The sequence below is a fragment of the Heliconius melpomene genome, chromosome 8 (assembly GCF_056956725.1).
Source record: "Heliconius melpomene rosina isolate 202511_hmr_F chromosome 8, ASM5695672v1, whole genome shotgun sequence".
In the NCBI taxonomy this organism is placed as follows: Eukaryota; Metazoa; Arthropoda; class Insecta; order Lepidoptera; family Nymphalidae; genus Heliconius; species Heliconius melpomene.
The window spans coordinates 6,154,526-6,173,838 of NC_140396.1; the positions used below are offsets into that span (position 1 = coordinate 6,154,526).

The 19,313-nt window shown below is 32.8% G+C and overlaps 4 protein-coding genes across 5 annotated transcripts; 2 read left to right on the forward strand and 2 right to left on the reverse strand.

The window, feature by feature from the left end:
- Nucleotides 1-932: 932 nt before the first annotated feature.
- Nucleotides 933-4,251, reverse strand: LOC146536902 (uncharacterized). The gene is made up of 9 exons (XM_085189640.1): nucleotides 4,240-4,251; nucleotides 3,740-3,874; nucleotides 3,582-3,652; nucleotides 3,140-3,427; nucleotides 2,900-3,062; nucleotides 2,545-2,703; nucleotides 2,287-2,423; nucleotides 1,341-1,566; nucleotides 933-1,188 (listed from the first exon to the last, which is right to left on the reverse strand). The coding sequence occupies exons 1-9, from the start codon at nucleotides 4,249-4,251 to the stop codon at nucleotides 1,018-1,020; spliced, it is 1,362 nt and encodes a 453-aa protein (XP_085045766.1). The 3' UTR covers nucleotides 933-1,017.
- An 872-nt stretch (nucleotides 4,252-5,123) lies between these two features.
- On the reverse strand, nucleotides 5,124-11,781 carry LOC146536903 (uncharacterized). 2 transcript variants are annotated; one of them, XM_085189425.1, is made up of 9 exons: nucleotides 11,638-11,781; nucleotides 11,063-11,176; nucleotides 9,876-9,946; nucleotides 9,511-9,798; nucleotides 9,057-9,219; nucleotides 8,536-8,691; nucleotides 7,013-7,149; nucleotides 6,165-6,390; nucleotides 5,124-5,717 (listed from the first exon to the last, which is right to left on the reverse strand). In XM_085189425.1, the coding sequence occupies exons 1-9, from the start codon at nucleotides 11,662-11,664 to the stop codon at nucleotides 5,565-5,567; spliced, it is 1,335 nt and encodes a 444-aa protein (XP_085045551.1). In that variant the 5' UTR covers nucleotides 11,665-11,781; the 3' UTR covers nucleotides 5,124-5,564. The 2 variants fall into 2 exon arrangements, with proteins under 2 accessions (XP_085045551.1, XP_085045550.1); XM_085189424.1 differs by lacking the exon at nucleotides 11,638-11,781 and having other exon boundaries at nucleotides 11,063-11,382.
- Nucleotides 11,782-12,332: 551 nt separating this feature from the next.
- On the forward strand, nucleotides 12,333-13,404 carry Polr2C (RNA polymerase III subunit RpII33). The gene has a single exon (XM_085189309.1). The coding sequence runs from the start codon at nucleotides 12,543-12,545 to the stop codon at nucleotides 13,368-13,370; it is 828 nt and encodes a 275-aa protein (XP_085045435.1). The 5' UTR covers nucleotides 12,333-12,542; the 3' UTR covers nucleotides 13,371-13,404.
- A 130-nt stretch (nucleotides 13,405-13,534) lies between these two features.
- LOC146536905 (uncharacterized) lies at nucleotides 13,535-17,448 on the forward strand. Its single transcript, XM_085189310.1, has 10 exons — nucleotides 13,535-13,700; nucleotides 13,779-13,886; nucleotides 13,978-14,048; nucleotides 14,133-14,265; nucleotides 14,749-14,900; nucleotides 14,992-15,154; nucleotides 15,570-15,725; nucleotides 16,148-16,284; nucleotides 16,624-16,849; nucleotides 17,108-17,448. The coding sequence occupies exons 1-10, from the start codon at nucleotides 13,698-13,700 to the stop codon at nucleotides 17,237-17,239; spliced, it is 1,281 nt and encodes a 426-aa protein (XP_085045436.1). The 5' UTR covers nucleotides 13,535-13,697; the 3' UTR covers nucleotides 17,240-17,448.
- The last annotated feature ends 1,865 nt before the right edge of the window (nucleotides 17,449-19,313 follow it).

Below are 19,313 nucleotides of genomic sequence, written 5' to 3' on the forward strand. Positions count from 1 at the left end.
GACACTAAATCAATTTCTACTTCTTAATAATCTACACTATGATAATATCTGCTATAAAAGAAGCTTACGTCTATGGTTAGTATACCTAATAATGGTAAATTATAAAAATATGAATAACAAACGGCGATATAGGGAGTGATTTCTTTGTTGTATAGCTTATACATATACTTACTTTGTTCAGGGAGCCGTGAGATAAAAGGCAAAAAACCCGAAAAAGGTTACTTACAGGTACAAAATAAGAACGATGGAAGTAATTCGCTTATAGCATTCTGCATTGTAAATAATATACTGACTGTTATCTGTAGAACTTATTAAACCCTTTTACACTTAATAGAAATCGAATATTATAAATGCCTTAATATGTTTTTAATAATTATTTATTAACTAGTTTATACGTAAAAATATTCAAAAGCCTCCTTATTTTCAAACTTCAAGTACATTTTAATACTAATAAATTATAGAGCACCTTACACTATAGAATTATAAAGAACCCCCATACGATATAAAATACATATATCAAACTTTGTCAGTTTTATAAATCGACACTATGCTTGTCAAAGAATACCTGTATTTTCTTATAAAAATATTTATTTCACTTAATAAGAAAATAAATGTATCTTTTTATTAATTATTGCGAGCATTGTATCTATATAGAACAACGAATAAACTAACAGTATTAGATTTTCATTTTAAACGAAAAAAAAATATTTTTCTACAATAAAATATACTAGTAAAATATGGGTATTTGAATATGTATTATCGTTTCATCTAAAAAGTGCTATGATAAAATAAATATTTCGTTCTAATGTTTGCTTTTATAAACTTTATTAGAATATTTTGTATAGGTAAGTCCCTTTTCCCGACTGCTAAGGGAGGGTTATGTCTATGAAGGTAAAAAAATAATTAAAATATGAGATGTAAATAAGTGGATAAATAATTTATTAAAAAAATGTGACTATTAAATATTTAACACTGTTAAACTGAAAAAAAAGTTACACAGGAGATATTGTTTTTTTATTACTTTTGCATACACACTGGATTTGGTGCCAGACAAGGCCCCCGCTTGGCAGAAGCCTTGTCCGATCGTTCCTTCATCTCTGGGAACACACATTCCTTATATTTCTTCTTAATAGTCTCAATCAACTCCTTTGTGTGCTCCCATCCTCTTGTCTCTACGATAAATTTCATCTGAAAGTATTTTTGTCATCACAAAATCATCAAAATGTTTATCAAATTAGACCATTACAAGCACATTTAAATAAGTGAGTTATATAATACATATTGTCGAAGCGTTGGTCTACCAGTAAACACAAAATACATCTCTTGCTTATCATAAATACCTCAACACTGAACACGTCGCCCTTAACCCAAGCTCGTTCCGGTATGCAATCCCTCAGGGTTACGCCGAGCGTGGCGAGCGTGGCGCACAACTCCGCCATGCCACCGGGCCGGTCGCTCACCGTCACCTTGAACTTGACGAGGCGCCCCTCCGCCGCCATGCCCCTCTCCAGAGCGCGGGCGAGTGTCGTCACGTCTATGTTGCCTCCCGACAACACGCACACCACCCTGTGTTGTATTGAATAAATATAATATATTAAATAAAAATAATAATATAATTTTGAAGGTGGTGGACCTGGCCACCTGTAGGTACAGGTGAATTATTGGAATGCTAAGAAATATCTATTCTTTTTTTTATGGTCACCTGATGGTAAGTGATCACCGCCGCCCTCGGCCCCGTGTAACACCAGAGGAGCTACAGGTGCGGTGCCGGCCTTTAAGATAGAGATAGACGCGCTTTTTGAAGGTATCGACCTGGAAACACTCTTTTCGTATCGCTATCCTCAGTGGTGGTTTCACATATTTCCATCGTGTAGACTGTTTAATTTTGCCCTAATCTCTACAACTGTCAGTTTGTTTGTAATTATTATCTTAATTAGATATGTTGTCGTCATCGTGGAGTTTTTCCTTTGATTCTTAGGTAAGGATGCGAAGATCGCGAAGTTTAATACCGCAGTGGAGAAAAATTCCTCTTCTTAAGTAAAAAATCACATGCATTTGTGATCAAATGTGTGGATCTGTGATTACATGTGTGGATGAGTTGATCACATATATGAATGGAATATCATATTTGTAAATCGATGATAACATGTGTGGATGTGAACCTATGGACACACATATGGTGTAGCAGCAGCTTGCAGAATTCTATCCCATGTATTACTGCGTCTTAAAGCAATTCGTTTTTGTCAAGAGCAAAATATGCTTAACTATACGAGTATGTAAACTTACTTTTTGCCCTTAAGATTTGGAAATAGTCCAGCCATTATGCTGGCCACGGTAACTGCGGCCGCACCTTCTATTACATATCGTTCCTCCTCGACCAAATGCATGATGGCACGCGCTACCCAATCTTCTTTGACTATCACCTACGCACATTATTAAATTGAACTTATTTATAAACATCTTTGGAGATAAAGCAACTACTAAGCTTTTTATGATATCATAAACGTACATTAACTTTAATTAACATTATCGTGAAAAACATACCATTTTATCCAAAATTCCCGATTTTAAATTATGAAAAGTATTCACTCCTGCCAAATTTACTGCAAGACCATCAGCAATTGTGGAATCTATAGTAATTTTCACTCTCTCGTTTCTCTTTAACGCCTCTACCATGCTGTAGGCCTTTTCTGTTTGTATGCCCTAATTGGTAGCGTTTTTATGCATTAATTAATTTATTAATAATGTGTTAAATGTAATAAAAGACAAAATAATTATGTTTTTTTTTCAATATAATTATGTTTGTGACGTCCGGTGGAATATGAAATTTAAAATAGTATTTAACGTTTGTCAAAATCCGCTCTTAAAATGATATATAAAAAACACATCCTAGACACACATAGATTTCGGTATCCGGCTTTAAATGTTTCACTGCAATGGCAATTCCAGTGATAAGACTGCCTCCACCCACTGGTATGAGAACAGCATCCACGTCGGGGACTTGTTCTATGATTTCTATTCCTATCGTTCCTTGACCTTCTATAACATACGGATGGTCATAACTGTGAAATAATTTACTAATTTATTATTCTCTTTATTAATTATTACTAAAAAAATATACGAGTAGAAGGTATCATACCCATTTACGTAATATATTTTTTTCTCTTTAGACAGACCCATGGCATAGCGTTTGGATTCTGCCATGTTTTCGCCGTGCAATAAGGTTTTAGCACCAAATGATTGACATTTTGTGAGTTTAGTGATAGGAGCGCGGGTCGGCATTACCACGATGCAAGGGATGCCCATTTGGGTTGTATGGTAACTCATAGATAGTCCATGATTGCCGGTAGACGCCGTTATTACACCAATTTTCTTTTGTTCCTCCGAGAGAAGCAGTAATGTGTTCCTAACGCCACGTTCCTTAAAACTAAATAGAACACCTTATGTATTAAATACTTAAACAACTTTATTTATTTAATAATTGACAATGGGAAACGGAGGCTGCCCTGCCTACTCTGCTGTGTCCGGGATACAGCATGAAGCTGATTTTATTTTTATTTATTAAAATGTAATAAACTCACCAGCCCGTATATTGCATGAATTCTTGTTTCAAGTATATCTCCATGCCTAATTTGTCTGATAAGTGCGCCCTCTATTAATATATATTTAAATTAGTTATTCAAATATTACATTATTTTTATTTTTTTAAGATAAACGAAAAATTAAAGCAGCTGTTTACCGTGCATGGCGTTTTTATTATTGTTCCTGTAATACGTCGAGACGCAGCCAGTATATCATCGTATTTTATTTTTCGTGGATTATTGGGGTCGCAAAACTCATCGTACTCTACATCCTTTGACGTTGATGAAGATATATGCAATAAAAATATTTAAAAGCGTATGTTCTGCCTACCCTGCTGTATTCACTCATACAGCAGGGTAGGCAGACTAGTGCTAAGACACTTCTCCACTTTCAGGTGATTTTTTTTAAGGCATTGCCTGTTGAGTGGTGGAATTCAACGCCAGGCTTTCGTCTTGTTCGCAGAGAGAAGAACTAATATTATTTAGAAATAATAATTCACTAGTTTACCCAATGCATCCACAACGGCCACGGCTCTCCTCTCGGATCTGCGCCACGACCGCCTCTATTATATATGTAGGTATATAATCTGCCTTGGTATAAGGAAGTGCCTGTGAAGCAAGTTTATTAATAGTAACTGGCATCAGAATAGATACTCACGTCTTGTTGCATTTTCGTTAAATTAACAAATCCTATAGGATGCAATCACAGCTGGTAATTTATCATAATGTTAATAGTTTCATTAGCTTTCTTTTTATTATACTTAAAATTTGTAAAAAAATACTAGAAAAGAATTAGATAAATTTAATTACTGACAATTTTACGTCAGTCTGATTGATTTCATTTTTAAAAATAGAATTTCCTGTAATAGATTTACCATGCTAGAAACTGATTTCATTTATCTAATATGTTTATATCTATATATTTATAACATTTATCTAATATTTATCTAATATCCTAAACCCTAAATTCTAGAGGTATTATTTTTAAGGACAAAAATAATGTTCTTATATTTTCATAACACACTTTTGTTAGTCAGCCTTGTATTTAAGTATGTAAAATAATTTAAGAAGTTTGATCTCTCTCAATTCGGATTCTTATATCCTCATGAAACTTGGAGTTGGACTCGCGTGGGGCAGGGGCACAAATTGTGACTTTAAAAGAGGGGCAGTGCGTTCTAAATATTTAATATTTTCATTTCTTCGTTCTGGTGTAGAGGCAAAGCGCGGCGTTAGGTTCCGCCATTCAACACGCAATGATTCTAAAATTCGGCGGAAAATGGGAAACGGAGTGTCTTAACATTAGGTTTCCTCTTTCCAATTGTTTCTAACTCTGGGATATCTATTACTATAATAATTAAAGAGTTAGAGTTCCTCAGAATCAGAATCAGTGGCCTTGGAATGCTTACAGGTAAACTTTCGCAATTTAGCTTGTTAGATTCGTCTTTTTAAAGATAATAGTTTTTTTTAGCGTTTTACTACAATGAAATATTAATGTTGCTGTATAACGGGAACTTAACAAAAATTAAACATATTTTTCCTTAGTAATATTTTATTGAAAAAAAAATATATATTATATCACAGTCGTGTCGTGTAATTTGTAAAATTGATATGCATATTCAATTTCCCCAATATTATTCATGTTAATGTATATTTTTATTGAAATGACCCACAGAGGGTTGTCCTAAATAAGTATTAAAATGTATTAAGGACATTCCTTCTTTGGGTCATACAGTCATACTAAGTATAGAATAGTACAAAATAATCTCAAATTATAATAAATAGGGAGCCAAAAGCAGCCAGACCTTCCTTATGGAATAAAACCTCAAAATTCCTGTGCACATACTCTGAACACGGTTAAGTATTATTAGGGTATAGGGAATAGGAAATTTGGGTGGTGGTTACTTTGGTAGTTATTAGGTAAATAAGGTTCATAAAATAACTCTTAACTTTTTTTAAGACAATTTTTAAATTTGTTAGTTAAAATTAATGAGACACATCATCGAGTGAATCGGTGCTAGATCTGAGGGCGTGGTCTTCCCATTCCTTGGAAAAGTACCATTCTTTATACGTGGTGCAAATTAAATTTCGAAGTTCGTTCATGTGATCAGGTCCCCTTGTCTCGCATACTACTTTTACCTAAAAAAAATATACAATTCAATATTGTATTTTTTTTATAATAGTTTGTTGGTGAGTCTGACTGCTAAAATTTCAATCACCACCTAGAAAATATATTCTGTACTTTCATAAGACTTTCATATTTTGCAATGGATGGCCGCAAATATATGCGTATAAATGTAGTTTTTTTTTAATTTACCCCCCCCCCCCCCCCTTCCTACGACCATGTCACTTCTTCATTTTGGTTAGGCAGCAACAACAACAACGCCAACATAATATGTAACATAAACCTTAAAGTATAAAAGTTAAAAAAGTTAAAATATAAAAGTTTTAAATAATATCTAAAGATAAATAAATAAAGAAAACAAAATTTATATGATAACAAAAGTTACGGATCTTGAGTCTGTAGTGTAATGTATAACAACAATAAAAAAATCAATAACCAACAAATAAAAGTAAAACACTCACTCTAACACTAAATATATCCCCGCAGACCCACGCCCGCTCTTGCATGATATCCTTTATGGAGACTCCAATAGAGGCTATCAGCTTGCACAGCTCCGCGATGCCGCCGGGCCGGTCGCTCACCGTCACCTTGAACTTCACGAGGCGCTCTTCCGCCGCGAGCCCGCGCTCCAGGCAGCGCCCTAGTATCGTAGTGTCGATGTTACCCCCCGATAGAATGCAGACCACTCTGGATATAAATTAGACGTTATTAATATTTAGAGGCCGTCATGGCGCAGGGGCACAAGGGTGTAACGCGACGGTTGTGGGTTGGATCCCTAATCGAGTAAATGAAATATTTACATTTCTTTGTGTCTGAAGTCGGCGATTAGTGGAGAACGGAGTGTTTTAACACTAGATTCCTCGTTACCCTACTATATGAGGGATATAGCGTGATAGATTGCCTTGACTTGGTGCCAGCGCGAAAAAATGAAAATATTAATAAATAACAATTTATTCCTCCGAGTGGGGATCCAGCTCACAACCTTCGCGTTACAGTCTTGCCCTTGTGCATCTGTGTCATGTCGACGTCTAACTAATACAGTAATTAATAGATATCCTAAGAAATGCAGCGCGAATAAAATTTATTTAATTTTATTTCGTGCTGTTTTTCATTATTGTTAAAAATCTAAAAATAATTAAAAATCTTCTATGTTCATGTGCAATATTTATATTTGCTATAAGATGCTTAATAGTCTAAACTTTAAAGTGCTTACACGTCCCTATTATTCAAGAGACAAGAGCGACTTATCACAAACTTACAGTTATATGTGTTCAGTAAAAATAGAAAAGGGAGGGAAGAAAAGAATTACTTTTTTCCTCCCAAATCTTCGACAAGACCAGCCATGATGGCCGCCACACATACTGCACCTGCTCCTTCTACCACGTATTTTTCTTGCTCTGCGAGACGCAAAATGGCTCGAGCTATCCAATCTTCATTTACTGTAATCTGTAACAGCCACATCAAATTTATTATTCTTTATTATTCTCTACGTATAAATTAGAAAATTAAATCAACTTCACTCTGTATCCTGCGCGCGAATATTAAAGGCAGTGTGTGTTGAGTGGCGGAAGTCGATGCCACGCTTGGCCTGAACATCAGAACGAAAAATGGAAATATAAATTTAAATAAATATTTCATTTTCGCGACTGGGAATCGAACCCACAACCAGTCGCATTTACAATCACGCTTTGTCAACTCAAGTGCCTCAACGTATACTTAAGTAAGCTTATATTAATATAACACTACAATATTCCAGTTAGATTTATCTAAATCAAAATTATAATTAACTACTATAATATATTTACTGGCGTTTATTAATATTTTAATTTATTTGTTAAACGAAACCATTAATAAGCCAATTGTTTGCATGCAAAGTTAATTGATTCCATCGATATCGAGGCATAGGTTTTATCTTCGCTTATATACCTACGAATATAAAGAGGAAATCAATTACATTACTTTCTAATACGATAAAGGCCGTAATCTATAGGTATACATTAATACGGCTATTAATTCCATTCCATTTACAATCTGTATGGATTTTTATTTTTTTATTATAAAGGTTATAGATAAGTTAAATACTATTTAAATATAGTCAAGTAAGTAATGTATATAGGCAAGTAAGGATTTAATATTGCTGGGATTGCTTATATCATTCTAATTTTAAAATCTTTAGATAACCTTTACATACACTTGAGTAAGTAATAATAAAGTCGTTATTAAAAATATATTAATATTTCTTATCAATGAAACATTTACTTTTAAGAGTTCAAAATACAAATGTATGTCAACACCCTTGTTTACCTCAATTACCTGAAACAAATTCGTAAATAATCGTATGTTATACTATATATACCTCTATATTTACTCATATATTATTTTGTAAGCCAATTAACATTATTGGAAAATAAAAATCATAACTACAATAAAACTACACGCTCGGTATATCAGTACGTACAACACAATTAATTAGGATAAAAATATATCTCCTTCATTTAAGATAACTTAGATTCATCTACCTATTTAATTATACGTTATAATGAAACATAGTGAATACGGAAATTAAAAATCAGCTTCACGCTGCATCCTGTACGCAGCAGGCTAGACAGAGAAAACACACAGACACAGACAGACACTCCGTTCCCCATTTTCCGTCGAATATTGGACGCGTTGAATGGCAGAACTAAATATTTCGTATCCTCCAGTGCGATGGAACTGCGCCACTACTGGTTTCTACTTAAATTATACCGACCTAACGTATATTGTATGGGATTTCTGTCTTTAATATATAAAATAATGAAAAATATGTAAAATATAATAACAGTCACTTACCATTCTGTCAATAAGTGGTTTTACAGTGACAAAAGCGTTGTACCCAACAGTGGGAACAGCGAGACCGTCCGCGAGCGTAGAGCGAATTTCAACGCTCGTCGGTTCTTTGTTTTTCAACGCAATTGTCATGCTTGGACATTTTTCTGATTCTACTCCCTAAAATGATATTTATTTTAGCTTTACACACAGTAATGAAAGGGAACTTATTATTAAAACACTATATTCCCAATATTGTTTTCAGTGGTTTTTACTTAGAATATTTAATTCTCCCGAATAGGAATCCAATCCACAACTGTAACGGTCGCGCAGCCATGATGACCTAAAATATTTATGTACAATAGATGTGAATGTTTAGTTTCTAGATTTTTTGACTTTAGGGCTTTAGGATTCGCTACTAAAATTAATTTAAAATATTTAAATAGTATATATATAATTTTTGAAGCAACATTTTTATATTATTAACCTCTTATATTCTTAAAAAAATATATTTTATTTTATTATATTTTTAAGATACTACGTACATAAATAAGCACGTGAGGCTTTATATTTTTTATGGCAGTTGCAACGCCTGCTAGAAGACCACCGCCACCGACAGGCACGAGCACAGCGTCGACGTCAGGAACTTGTTCTAATATTTCAAGACCGACGGTCCCCTGACCGGCCATTATGTGTGGGTGGTCGTATCTGAATTCAAGGAGTTTGGCATCAGAAGCTTAAAATTAAATCAATATATTATAAGTTTACTTTAAGTAATGCATTTTTTTGATTGTCGTTTCTCTAACTCAACCCGCTATGCCTACAGAATTCGACGGAAAATGGGAAGCGGAATGTCTTAACACTAGGCTCCCTCTTGCTTACTCTGCTACATGCGGGAAAGAGCGTGAAGCTGATATGATTCTTTATCTAATTGGCTGTATTTTCGTTTTTTTTGTTTCAAAAATAAAACTAAGGAACATTTTCACTTAAAAAACATACCCATTAATATAAGTGAGCCCCTTTTCCTTAGCCAGAGTCATTGCATGGAATTTCGCCTCCATCATGTTATGGCCATGGATAACGACATTAGCGCCGTAAGATCTGCAATTCTGTATTTTCATGATGGGGGCTACGTTGGGCATGACCACTGTTGCTGGTATGTTGAGCAGGTTGGCGTGGTAACTCAGACCTTGAGAATGATTTCCCAGTGACGCTGATATAACACCACGGGCCTTCGCTTCCGGGGAAAGTAACAGCAGTGCATTGCGCGCCCCCCTCTCTTTAAAACTATTTAAAATATTTTGTTATAGTAAAATTATGTGAATTAATTTGTGAGTCAAAACATAATAATAAAAAATATTTACCTTCCAGTATGCTGAAGAAAGTCGTTCTTGAGATATATGTCCATTCCGTATATAGAAGACATATGAGATTTCTGAAAGAAATGCTCAATTATATTTTTTTAGGACAAAACTTTGACTCAAAATACCTATTGGTAGTCTCTAGGTAACCAAACTCTATCTTTTGATGTTTATTTAATGAATAGATGATTATTCTTTTTCCTTGCTTCTTTTATACATTCAAAATAATATTTTTACTTTTATTTATATTTTCATTTCTTCACAATGCCCAGAATTCGATGGAATATAGGGAACGGAAGTCTTAATGGGAACGGAGACTTTTAACATAAGGTTCCAAGGTTCACTCTATCTGCTTTTAGGTTTTGAAACTACCACTGATCACAAAATATCATAACGAGAAAGAAGTTTCAAATAAATTAATGTCGCTTTCGATATAATTAGTCTGTAAAATCAAATTACACATCGTTGTTGCTTGAGTATGATGCAAGTGGCACTTAAATTGCATACAGAAGTGGAATGTGTTTTCAAATTAGTTCGCTTAAAAGCAGAGCAGCCCGCTCATAATTTGTTCAACAAATATTAATATATTATATTATATTCTTTATCTTACTATTCATCATCTAAGATACTTAATCGTAATTTTCTGAGTGGAGGTAGAGAAGGCAAAAATTGCTATTTTCATGAAAATATGTGTTAGTGGCAACTGTTTTCGTGGCTATGACTGTATTCTTTCGTAATTGTAAAATATTTTCAATAATATTTAACATTATTGAATTAATGGTATTTAATATTATTTACAGTATATTATGTACATTTTTATATTTACATTTTATTTGATATGTACATTTTTAGAAGATATGTTAATTTTTTTAAAGTAAATATATTGTTTTGAGATAAGCCTAAGAGACATTAATTTCAATAAATAAAACATAATTTAATTTTAAAAAATGGATTTCTCGTGACATAAAGTTATATTAGTTAGGTAAGTATTAGAGCTTCTTTAAACATATTGGCTTGTACTTGTCTGAATTTTTTTGTTATGTTAAGCCATATAAATATTAAATAGCAAAAAAATATTAAAAAATATTATTGTTATTCCGTTATCTTTCGAGTACAAATGGTTATCACGTTTCGGTACACACTTAAAATATATTTAAAATAAACATTGAATTTATAAAAAAAATACTTACAACGCATGGAGTTTTTATGATTCCACTTTGGATTCTAAAGGCTGCCGCTGAAACATCCTCAAAAGATATCCTTTGAGGATGGTCCTTGTCGCACATAGGATCAAAGTCGATTGTCTGGAAAATCATATTAGGTCCACTAAACTTTACCATACCCTAGCCTACCCTACTCCTCCTTCAGAACTCGGCCTTAAACTAAGATCCATTTCCTGATCTTACTTTTACTAGACTCTCAGTAATTAGCGATGGGGTCATAGGTGCGGCAGCATACTTAACGACATGCTTAAGAGATAACTTTATCAAATATAACTCTCAGTACGATGACATGATTATCAAAACTCGTTATTTATTATACTCGTTATATATATATTAAAACATACTAATTAATATAATCAAATAAACACAATAAGTACCTAAGTAAAACTTATTAGTGACATTATTAATTTATGTAATTAATTGAGTGTAATTATTGAGAATTTAAGTTTAAGAACCTACAAAGATCATTGTTATCTCTGTTAGTTACTATAAGTTATATATAGTAAGTGTGCATTTATATAAATGAATATTAAAAATATTACCGAAAGTCTTTTTTCATATTGTTCCATTGCACTTTAATAAATAATAAATATCTCACGCGCAGTAAAAAAATATGTATGATTCAAGGACTATCGTAGATATGTATGTTATGAATTAAGCCTTTCGCTAAGCTTTTATAGTCTTATGAGCAATCTTGTTTCGCTTTTGAAATATATGTCCAATTAATTTTGTTTCAATTTATAATTTAATTATTTGTGGACACAAGGTTTATAATAACACAAAATAATATCTACAAACAATATTTGATAAAATATTAATATTACGTATTTACGTATATAATTTCGAATGTATCTCTTTAATATTTTTCAGAAATATACAAATTTTTGCAATTATTTATTAATTCAATTTTATCAATCAAATCCTCTTTACATTTATTCTCATTCGTATAAGTCATACTATATTAGTTTTATTAAATTTTTTAAAATGATAATTTAAATATGTGAACTCGTCAGTTATGTATACATACAGTGGTATACATATTGTGTATCAATTATAGCCAATTCATTAAATATCTTGAATTATACATAATCTTAATTTATTTTAATATATTAATTACCCACATTCTCAGCCATAAGTGGAAAGTAAATAGACAATAATTTACTAATGTCTACGTATTTTTTAAAATAGAAAGACCTGTCCTAAACACTTCTCTATCTATGGCGTATTTTATAAAAAGTCAAATCTAGCTGTCAAAACGTTAAATTGACAATAATAAGTAACAAATTTGGCTTGGTTTGGTAAAACATTTTGAGTTTCATATGTATTGGTAAATGTAATTATAGCTGTAATAGTATGATAGTAATTATTATTGATAACTAAGAATAATAAAGTGTCACAGCAACAAAACTTTCTTTAAGCATTATAAGTTTTTATGCTGTGATTCAAGATGCCGTATGCAAACCAACCTTCCGTACATATAACAGAGTTAACTGATGATAATGTGAAATTTGTTGTGGAAGATACAGAATTAAGCGTTGCTAATAGTATGCGGCGTGTGTTTATTGCTGAAACTCCAACAATGGCGATAGATTGGGTACAACTCGAAGCAAATTCGACAGTTCTAAGTGATGAATTCTTATCACATCGAATCGGCCTCATTCCTCTTATTTCGGATGATGTTGTAGACAAAATTCGTTACTCTAGAGATTGTATGTGTGCAGATTTTTGCACAGAATGTAGTGTTGAATTTACATTAGATGTCAAATGTACAGGTGATCAAACAAGGCATGTCACAACTGCAGACCTAAAATCTAGTGATCCCCGGGTAGTACCCGTTACATCGCGACATAGAGATGAAGACCAAGCTGATTATGGGGAGCTTGATGAAATTTTAATTATTAAATTGAGAAAAGGACAAGAGTTGAAACTAAGAGCATATGCTAAAAAAGGGTTTGGTAAGGAACATGCAAAATGGAATCCTACTGCAGGAGTTTCCTTTGAATATGACCCTGACAATATTATGAGGCATACTTTATATCCAAGACCAGATGAGTGGCCGAAAAGTGAACACACTGAGCTTGATGAGGATCAATATGAAGCAGAATTTAATTGGGAAGCTAAACCAAACAAATTCTTTTACAATGTAGAATCATCAGGAGCACTTAAACCAGAAAATATAGTCTTAATGGGTATTGTAGTTTTGAAAAACAAACTATTAAATTTGCAAATTCAACTTGCTCAAGAAACTCAAAATGATGCATTAGCTATTAATTAATGTAAAACTAGACAAATAAAGTTTATAATGTTGAGTTTGTTTTTTATTCATTTAATGTTTACTTTTATATTCATAACATAATATTTATACAAAATATATAATTAAAACATATCATATTTAGACACTACATATTGGAAATTAATAGTAGAATCAATAATTTTTACAACTAGCACAACCTGATAGTGTACATATGACAAATTCTTTTGTTTGTACATGTAATTGACATACATCAAAATTTTAGTAAAGTTACAATAAATAACAGTAAATTCAAATAGTAATTTATCCTTTTACAATAACTATTTTTAATTGCTTCGCATTGTTACTACAATGGTATGTATTAGATAAATTTAAATTATAAGATTTATTGAAATTGTTTATAAAATGATAATAATTTGTGTGAATATTAAGGACAATCCAGATTTAGATGAGCATGAGAAACCTCATATATTGTCATTCAATGAAATAAGACAAGCCGTGCAGAGGATTGAAGATGGAATAATACATACACCACTTTGTGTAAGGATATGTCTTTAAATTTTATTTAACACCTTTCTGCTTACTCAAACATTTGTGAACAGATATTTAATGACCTTACCATTAATTATAGGAAGCAAAGATAAGTAAGAATATGGATTATAATATTTATTTGAAATGCGACAATTTGCAGTACACTGGAAGGTAATGTGCACAGAATTTAATTTAAAACTTCACTTTTCATTTCACTTTTTTAGTAAATAATTTTTTCAATAAAATATTTTATAGTTGCGCTGAACGTGGAATCCGAAATGCTTTTGTTGCTAACAATGACGAAATGGCTCAAAGAGGAGTTCTAATCCCTTCCAATGGTAATACTGCACTAGGTGCAGCATATCATGGTGGATTATTGAGGATACCTGTAAATGGAATAATTTTTATAATTTAAAGTATTTGCAGTAGCCTTATAATATAATTACGAAATATTATACTTAATATGTAATTAATAGATAATAATATAATTATTAGTTACTAAATGGATTATAACTAAATTGATTGATCTGAATAACAATAATTGTGAACTTTGAACTTTTCTAAATATATTTTTTTTAATTTAACGCACATTGCATGGGAGGCAGGGGGAACCTAGTGTTAAGATACTCCGTTCCCATTAAGACACTTTCGTTCTGCACTATCCGTCGTATTCAGGAGGTTATGCGTGTTGAGTGGCGGAACTCAACGTCTAAGTAATACTACTTAAATAAGTTAAGTTTGAAACATTAAATATATTTATTTACCCAAAAAATGGATTTTATTGTTGTAAGAAAAAATAGTGCTGGTGTAGAAGAAATTATACATACGTCTATGAATACATATTATTTGTTAAAATATTTTTGAAATTCAGGTTACTGTTGTTCTGCCGGACCAGAGTCCACCTTCACTCACACACCGTTGCGCTGACCTCGGTGCAGACGTGGTGTTGTACGGCGAAACACTCGCAGACGCTGTACATTACGCTAATAAAGCAAATCATAATGGGAATCAAATATTTCTAAGGTTTTATTCAATATAATATTGGATCCTATATAACACATCACATCTGTCAGCTTCACTAATTCTTAATTATAAAATTTTAACGTTTGTTTAGTTCAGATGATCCTTTAATGTTAGCCGGGCTGGGCACTGTGGGTATGGAGATCATCACACAACTGCCGGAGACGGACGCGGTGATAGTGCCCGTGGCGGCGGGCGGGCTGCTCGCCGCTACACTCGTCGCTTGCAAGAAGTTGAAGTGCACATGTCTTGTTTATGTATGATTATAAATGAAAACTATTCTAGACTTTAAGGTATATTTTTAAATTGAAGATGGTTTCTAATCTAAATAAGTGTTTTGGTCAGGTATTCCAGTTATTATTAAATTGCATGGGACATGGTTTGCTTCCGCTGAATTCTGGAGGCATTGAGTGTTGAATGGCGACACTTAACGTCGCGCTTTGCCTCGTCACCAGAGCGACGAAAATAAAAAACCTTAAATATTTCATTTTCTCGAGTGGGGATCGAACACTCAACCTGTCGCGTTTACTGTCACACGCTTGTGCACCTGCGCCACGACAGGCCTCCATAATACAATAAAATAAAAGTATAAAAAACGTTGTTAGTTCTGAAGATATATTTTTTTATTATTTTCACCGAATGTATGTAAGTATTTCTGTCTGTTTTGTCCAGGGAGCAGAATGTGCAAAAGTACCCAAGATGATGAAGGCTTTACAGGCAGGATACCCAGTGTCCGTACCGGTCGTGCAGAACCTCGCACAGGGACTTAACACATCAATTGTAGGACAAAACGCTTTCGCTACAATTAGAGGAAGATTAGACAGAATGGTATATATAATATAAAATAAAAAGTAGCTCTAAACCATTTGCCGGTTGCTTTATTGCGTCATATATTGATTTTTTTAGCTACACGCTGTATCCCAGGGTATTAGGCAGAGAGTGACCTACTTAGTGAGAACAAGTGTTAAGACATTTCGTTCCTCACTTTCGCCGAATTTTCGAGACATTGCGTGTTAAGTGGGGGAACTTAACGCTCCTTGGTACAAGAGAGAAGAAATGGAAATATTAGTAAATAGAATTTTATTATCCAGAGTGGACTCGAACCCACAATCGTCACGTAATCACGTTACAGTCACAGTATTTGATATATCGACGATATTTTTTTTTTTTATCTTGATTCACTTTACTATAACGTAGAATGTTTTAGGATATTTATTCAACATTCATACATTAAATATTTAATGCTGTAGTTAGTTGTGGATGAGGCTTACATTGCTCGGGCAGTAATAAACATATTGGAACTCGAGCGGCTAGTGGCGGACGGCGCAGGTGTCTGTGCTTTAGCCGCCGTAATGCAGGGCTTGGTGCCCGAATTAAAAGGAAAACGGTAAAATTGAAATAATTTTCTAATAAAAAACAAATTATTTCCTGTCTTTATACAGATAAATAAATCAGATTCAAGCTATCTCGTATACAGCAGGGTAGGGGACCACGTGTTAAGAGACTCCGTTTCTCACTTTCCGCCGAATTTTTCGAGGCATTACGTGTTGAGTGGCGGAACTCAACGCCGGACTTTGCTTTCAGAGCGAAGAAATTAAAATATTAAGAAATAATAATTTATTCCCTCGAGTGGGGATCGAACCCACAACCGTCGGGTTACAGTCACACCCTTGTGTTCCGCCGCGACGACCTTATACTGAATTTATAATAAATATGCCTTTTTCAGTGTTGTATGTGTGATAAGTGGAGGTAATATTGATCCAGCGAAATTGTCGCGCACCATACAGCGTGGGCTCGGAGTGAGTGGGAGACTAATGCGTTTTGCTGTGGGTTTACCTGATAGTTGTCACGGCCTGGAGAAGCTCGCCAAGGCTATAACAGAGGAACGTGTAGTTCTTAAGAGCCTTACTACGGAACAGATGTGGGTTCATAGTGATGTAGAAACTACTTGGGTTAGCTTTTTTTTTATATAGGTATGTCCTAATAATATTAAAAATAATAAAAATACTGAAATGACATGATATCTTAAACAAGACGTAAGCGATTAAAATATGTATTAAAAAGAAATTTTATGTACTGTATTTAAACTAAGCAATGTCTTTGGTGTAATTATTTAAATGTATTGGATATTCTTCTGCATATATGAAAACAAATAGTTAAAGACTAATTAAAAGTACATTTATATTTCAAACTTAATATTTTTTTATCAGGCTAATGTTGTAGTGGAAGCTGGCAATGAAGAACATGCAAATAATTTTAAAGATCACTTAAGAGACCTTTACCCAACAATCAGATTTGCAATAACTGATATTAATGATAAACACAAAGTAACCATAAGGTAGATTACTCATTCTGAATTATAGATCATTTTAAATATTTAAACTAACTTTTACATTATAAATAATCATAACTATTAATTAAATTATTACAAAAAAAGGTTAGATTTACTAAACTGGAACTTAGTGCCTTAAAATTTTATTATTAAAAAAGCTGTATAATTTTTCCTTTTTTATCTAACTAAAAACTTGTGGTATGTATACTTATTATAAATTTAAAATGATATAAATAAAAAACATGTTTGGTTTTTATGTTTTATTTACTTATTCATAATTAAGCGACGGGATCATCACCCTTTGTTGCTCTTGTGTATATCACTTGACCATGGTGTTGAACTACTTGCTTAATTAAGCCTAAAATAAAAACCTTTGTTATAATATTTGTAATTATAAGTTATTAAATAATGAATGTAAATTAAAGTTATCAGACTCAATATATCAGCTTTTAACCGTCATAGTTTATCCATTATAAGAGATCATCACAATACCATGGATCTAAAAATCTAATATTGATGTAAAATATAACAACTTCAGTAGTATGGATAAATAACACACAATTTTTTGAGCTATTGCATGTTGAATGATGAAACTCAATGTGGTGTTTATTTTGTAATCTATCTGTAGAGCAAATGAAAATTATCTATCATCACACCTACAGTCAGACACTATGCTGCTGTGCCACAATGGCTTCATTATATTAAATTTCCTAAAAATATGAAATATTACAGTTAGTCTTTACAATTATTGCACTGAAACTCACCTTTTTCTCTTAATTCGATGAGCGCCCTCCTGGCGAGGGATCCTCTGACCTTCAATCTTTCAGAGACCACTGCAGGAGTGATGAGCTTATACTGTGGTACTTCTTTGTACAGTTTCTCGTACGTGGGCTTATCAAACAACACCTGGTTATTTAACTTGTCACGTACTTTTCCCTTGGACCACTTCTGCAAGTTACAAAAATAAAACGGATAAAAACTTTTTAGAATAATGTATATCCACCACGCTAATTTCTTAACCATCAGACTCAATATATCAGTTCAAATTTGCTCTCATAGATTTCAAGTATATAGAAATAATCATTTGGTTGTAAAGGCTCGCAAAGAATTTGTTACCACTATGTCACCTAACCTCTCTAATGACAGATTGATTATATTTATTGTTACCTTCTTCTTGGCTTTGCCGCCGCCAGATCCTTCCTTCTTCTTCTGTGTTTTCTGAGGCTGCTTTGCCGAGGATTTCGCGTCCTTCTTGGGCGGCTATAATAAAAATATAAAGTTGACATGACATCTTTGACCACGAGGTTATGCGAAAGCGATTAAAAGATAGAAACATTTAAAAAAATCCTTTTAACTGTAAAACAGTAATTAAATTAAACAATATGTTTTTATATCAATCTGTAGGCAAAAATTACACGAGTAAATGCGCTTTAATCCATTATTTTTATTTAATAAACGCGAGGTGGCATGAGCACTCACCATCTTGAAAACGAAAAGAGATTATAGACGCTTGTACAGATAATTTATAAAATTAGATTTTTATATAGATTAAAAATATATTTCTTAGAATGTTGAAAAATGATGCAAGAACTTTTTAAGAAATATTTTCCTTCAACCAGGTATTTATTTTTGTGTTTCATCGTTCCATATTAAGAATATGAGTGGTTATTTTCTATAGCAGTGTGAAATCATAAATTGTGTTTCAGGATTACGTAGTCCTTAGTGATGTTATAAAAATTAACATGTTTCTTTTTGAAGCGAAGCGAGCATCATAATTATTTTTACACAACAGTTGGAAGATATAAATATTTTTGCTACTGTAACGTAATATGTGGTCAATGGAATTTTTTTAGACAAAGAATTTTAAAATGTTTTTAACTTTAAACATTAAAAAATAATATGAAGTATGAGATAACACAAGTTTCGCTTCCATAGTCTATAGCAATACCTATAGCTTTCCTCGATGCATGTACAATAGCACGCTTAACCCGACAAACTGTATCATTTTTTGTATAAACATCTCATCTCTCATTTCTAAGGTCATAGCTCATTAGAGCCACCCGGCACCCACTCCGCACCGCCTC

Bases quoted from the DNA above. Each gene is read 5' to 3' on its own strand.
- LOC146536903 (XM_085189424.1), bottom strand. From the start codon at position 11,212: ATGGTAAAGTTTAGTGGACCTAATATGATTTTCCAGACAATCGACTTT. The intron at 9,947-11,062 runs GTAAGTATTTTT...CATTTCTTTCAG, and splicing joins TCATAAAAACTCCATGCGTT to AAATCTCATATGTCTTCTAT. The intron at 9,220-9,510 runs GTATGTTTTTTA...CCTTGAATTCAG, and splicing joins GGGCTCACTTATATTAATGG to ATACGACCACCCACACATAA.
- LOC146536905 (XM_085189310.1), top strand. The intron at 14,901-14,991 runs GTTTTATTCAAT...ACGTTTGTTTAG, and splicing joins GGGAATCAAATATTTCTAAG to TTCAGATGATCCTTTAATGT. The intron at 16,850-17,107 runs GTTAGCTTTTTT...TTTTTTTATCAG, and splicing joins GTGATGTAGAAACTACTTGG to GCTAATGTTGTAGTGGAAGC.
- Polr2C (XM_085189309.1), top strand. From the start codon at position 12,543: ATGCCGTATGCAAACCAACCTTCCGTACATATAACAGAGTTAACTGAT.
- LOC146536902 (XM_085189640.1), bottom strand. The intron at 2,424-2,544 runs GTATGTTTTTCA...TAATGTGCGTAG, and splicing joins CGGGAATTTTGGATAAAATG to GTGATAGTCAAAGAAGATTG. The intron at 1,189-1,340 runs GTATTTATGATA...AAATACTTTCAG, and splicing joins GCGACGTGTTCAGTGTTGAG to ATGAAATTTATCGTAGAGAC.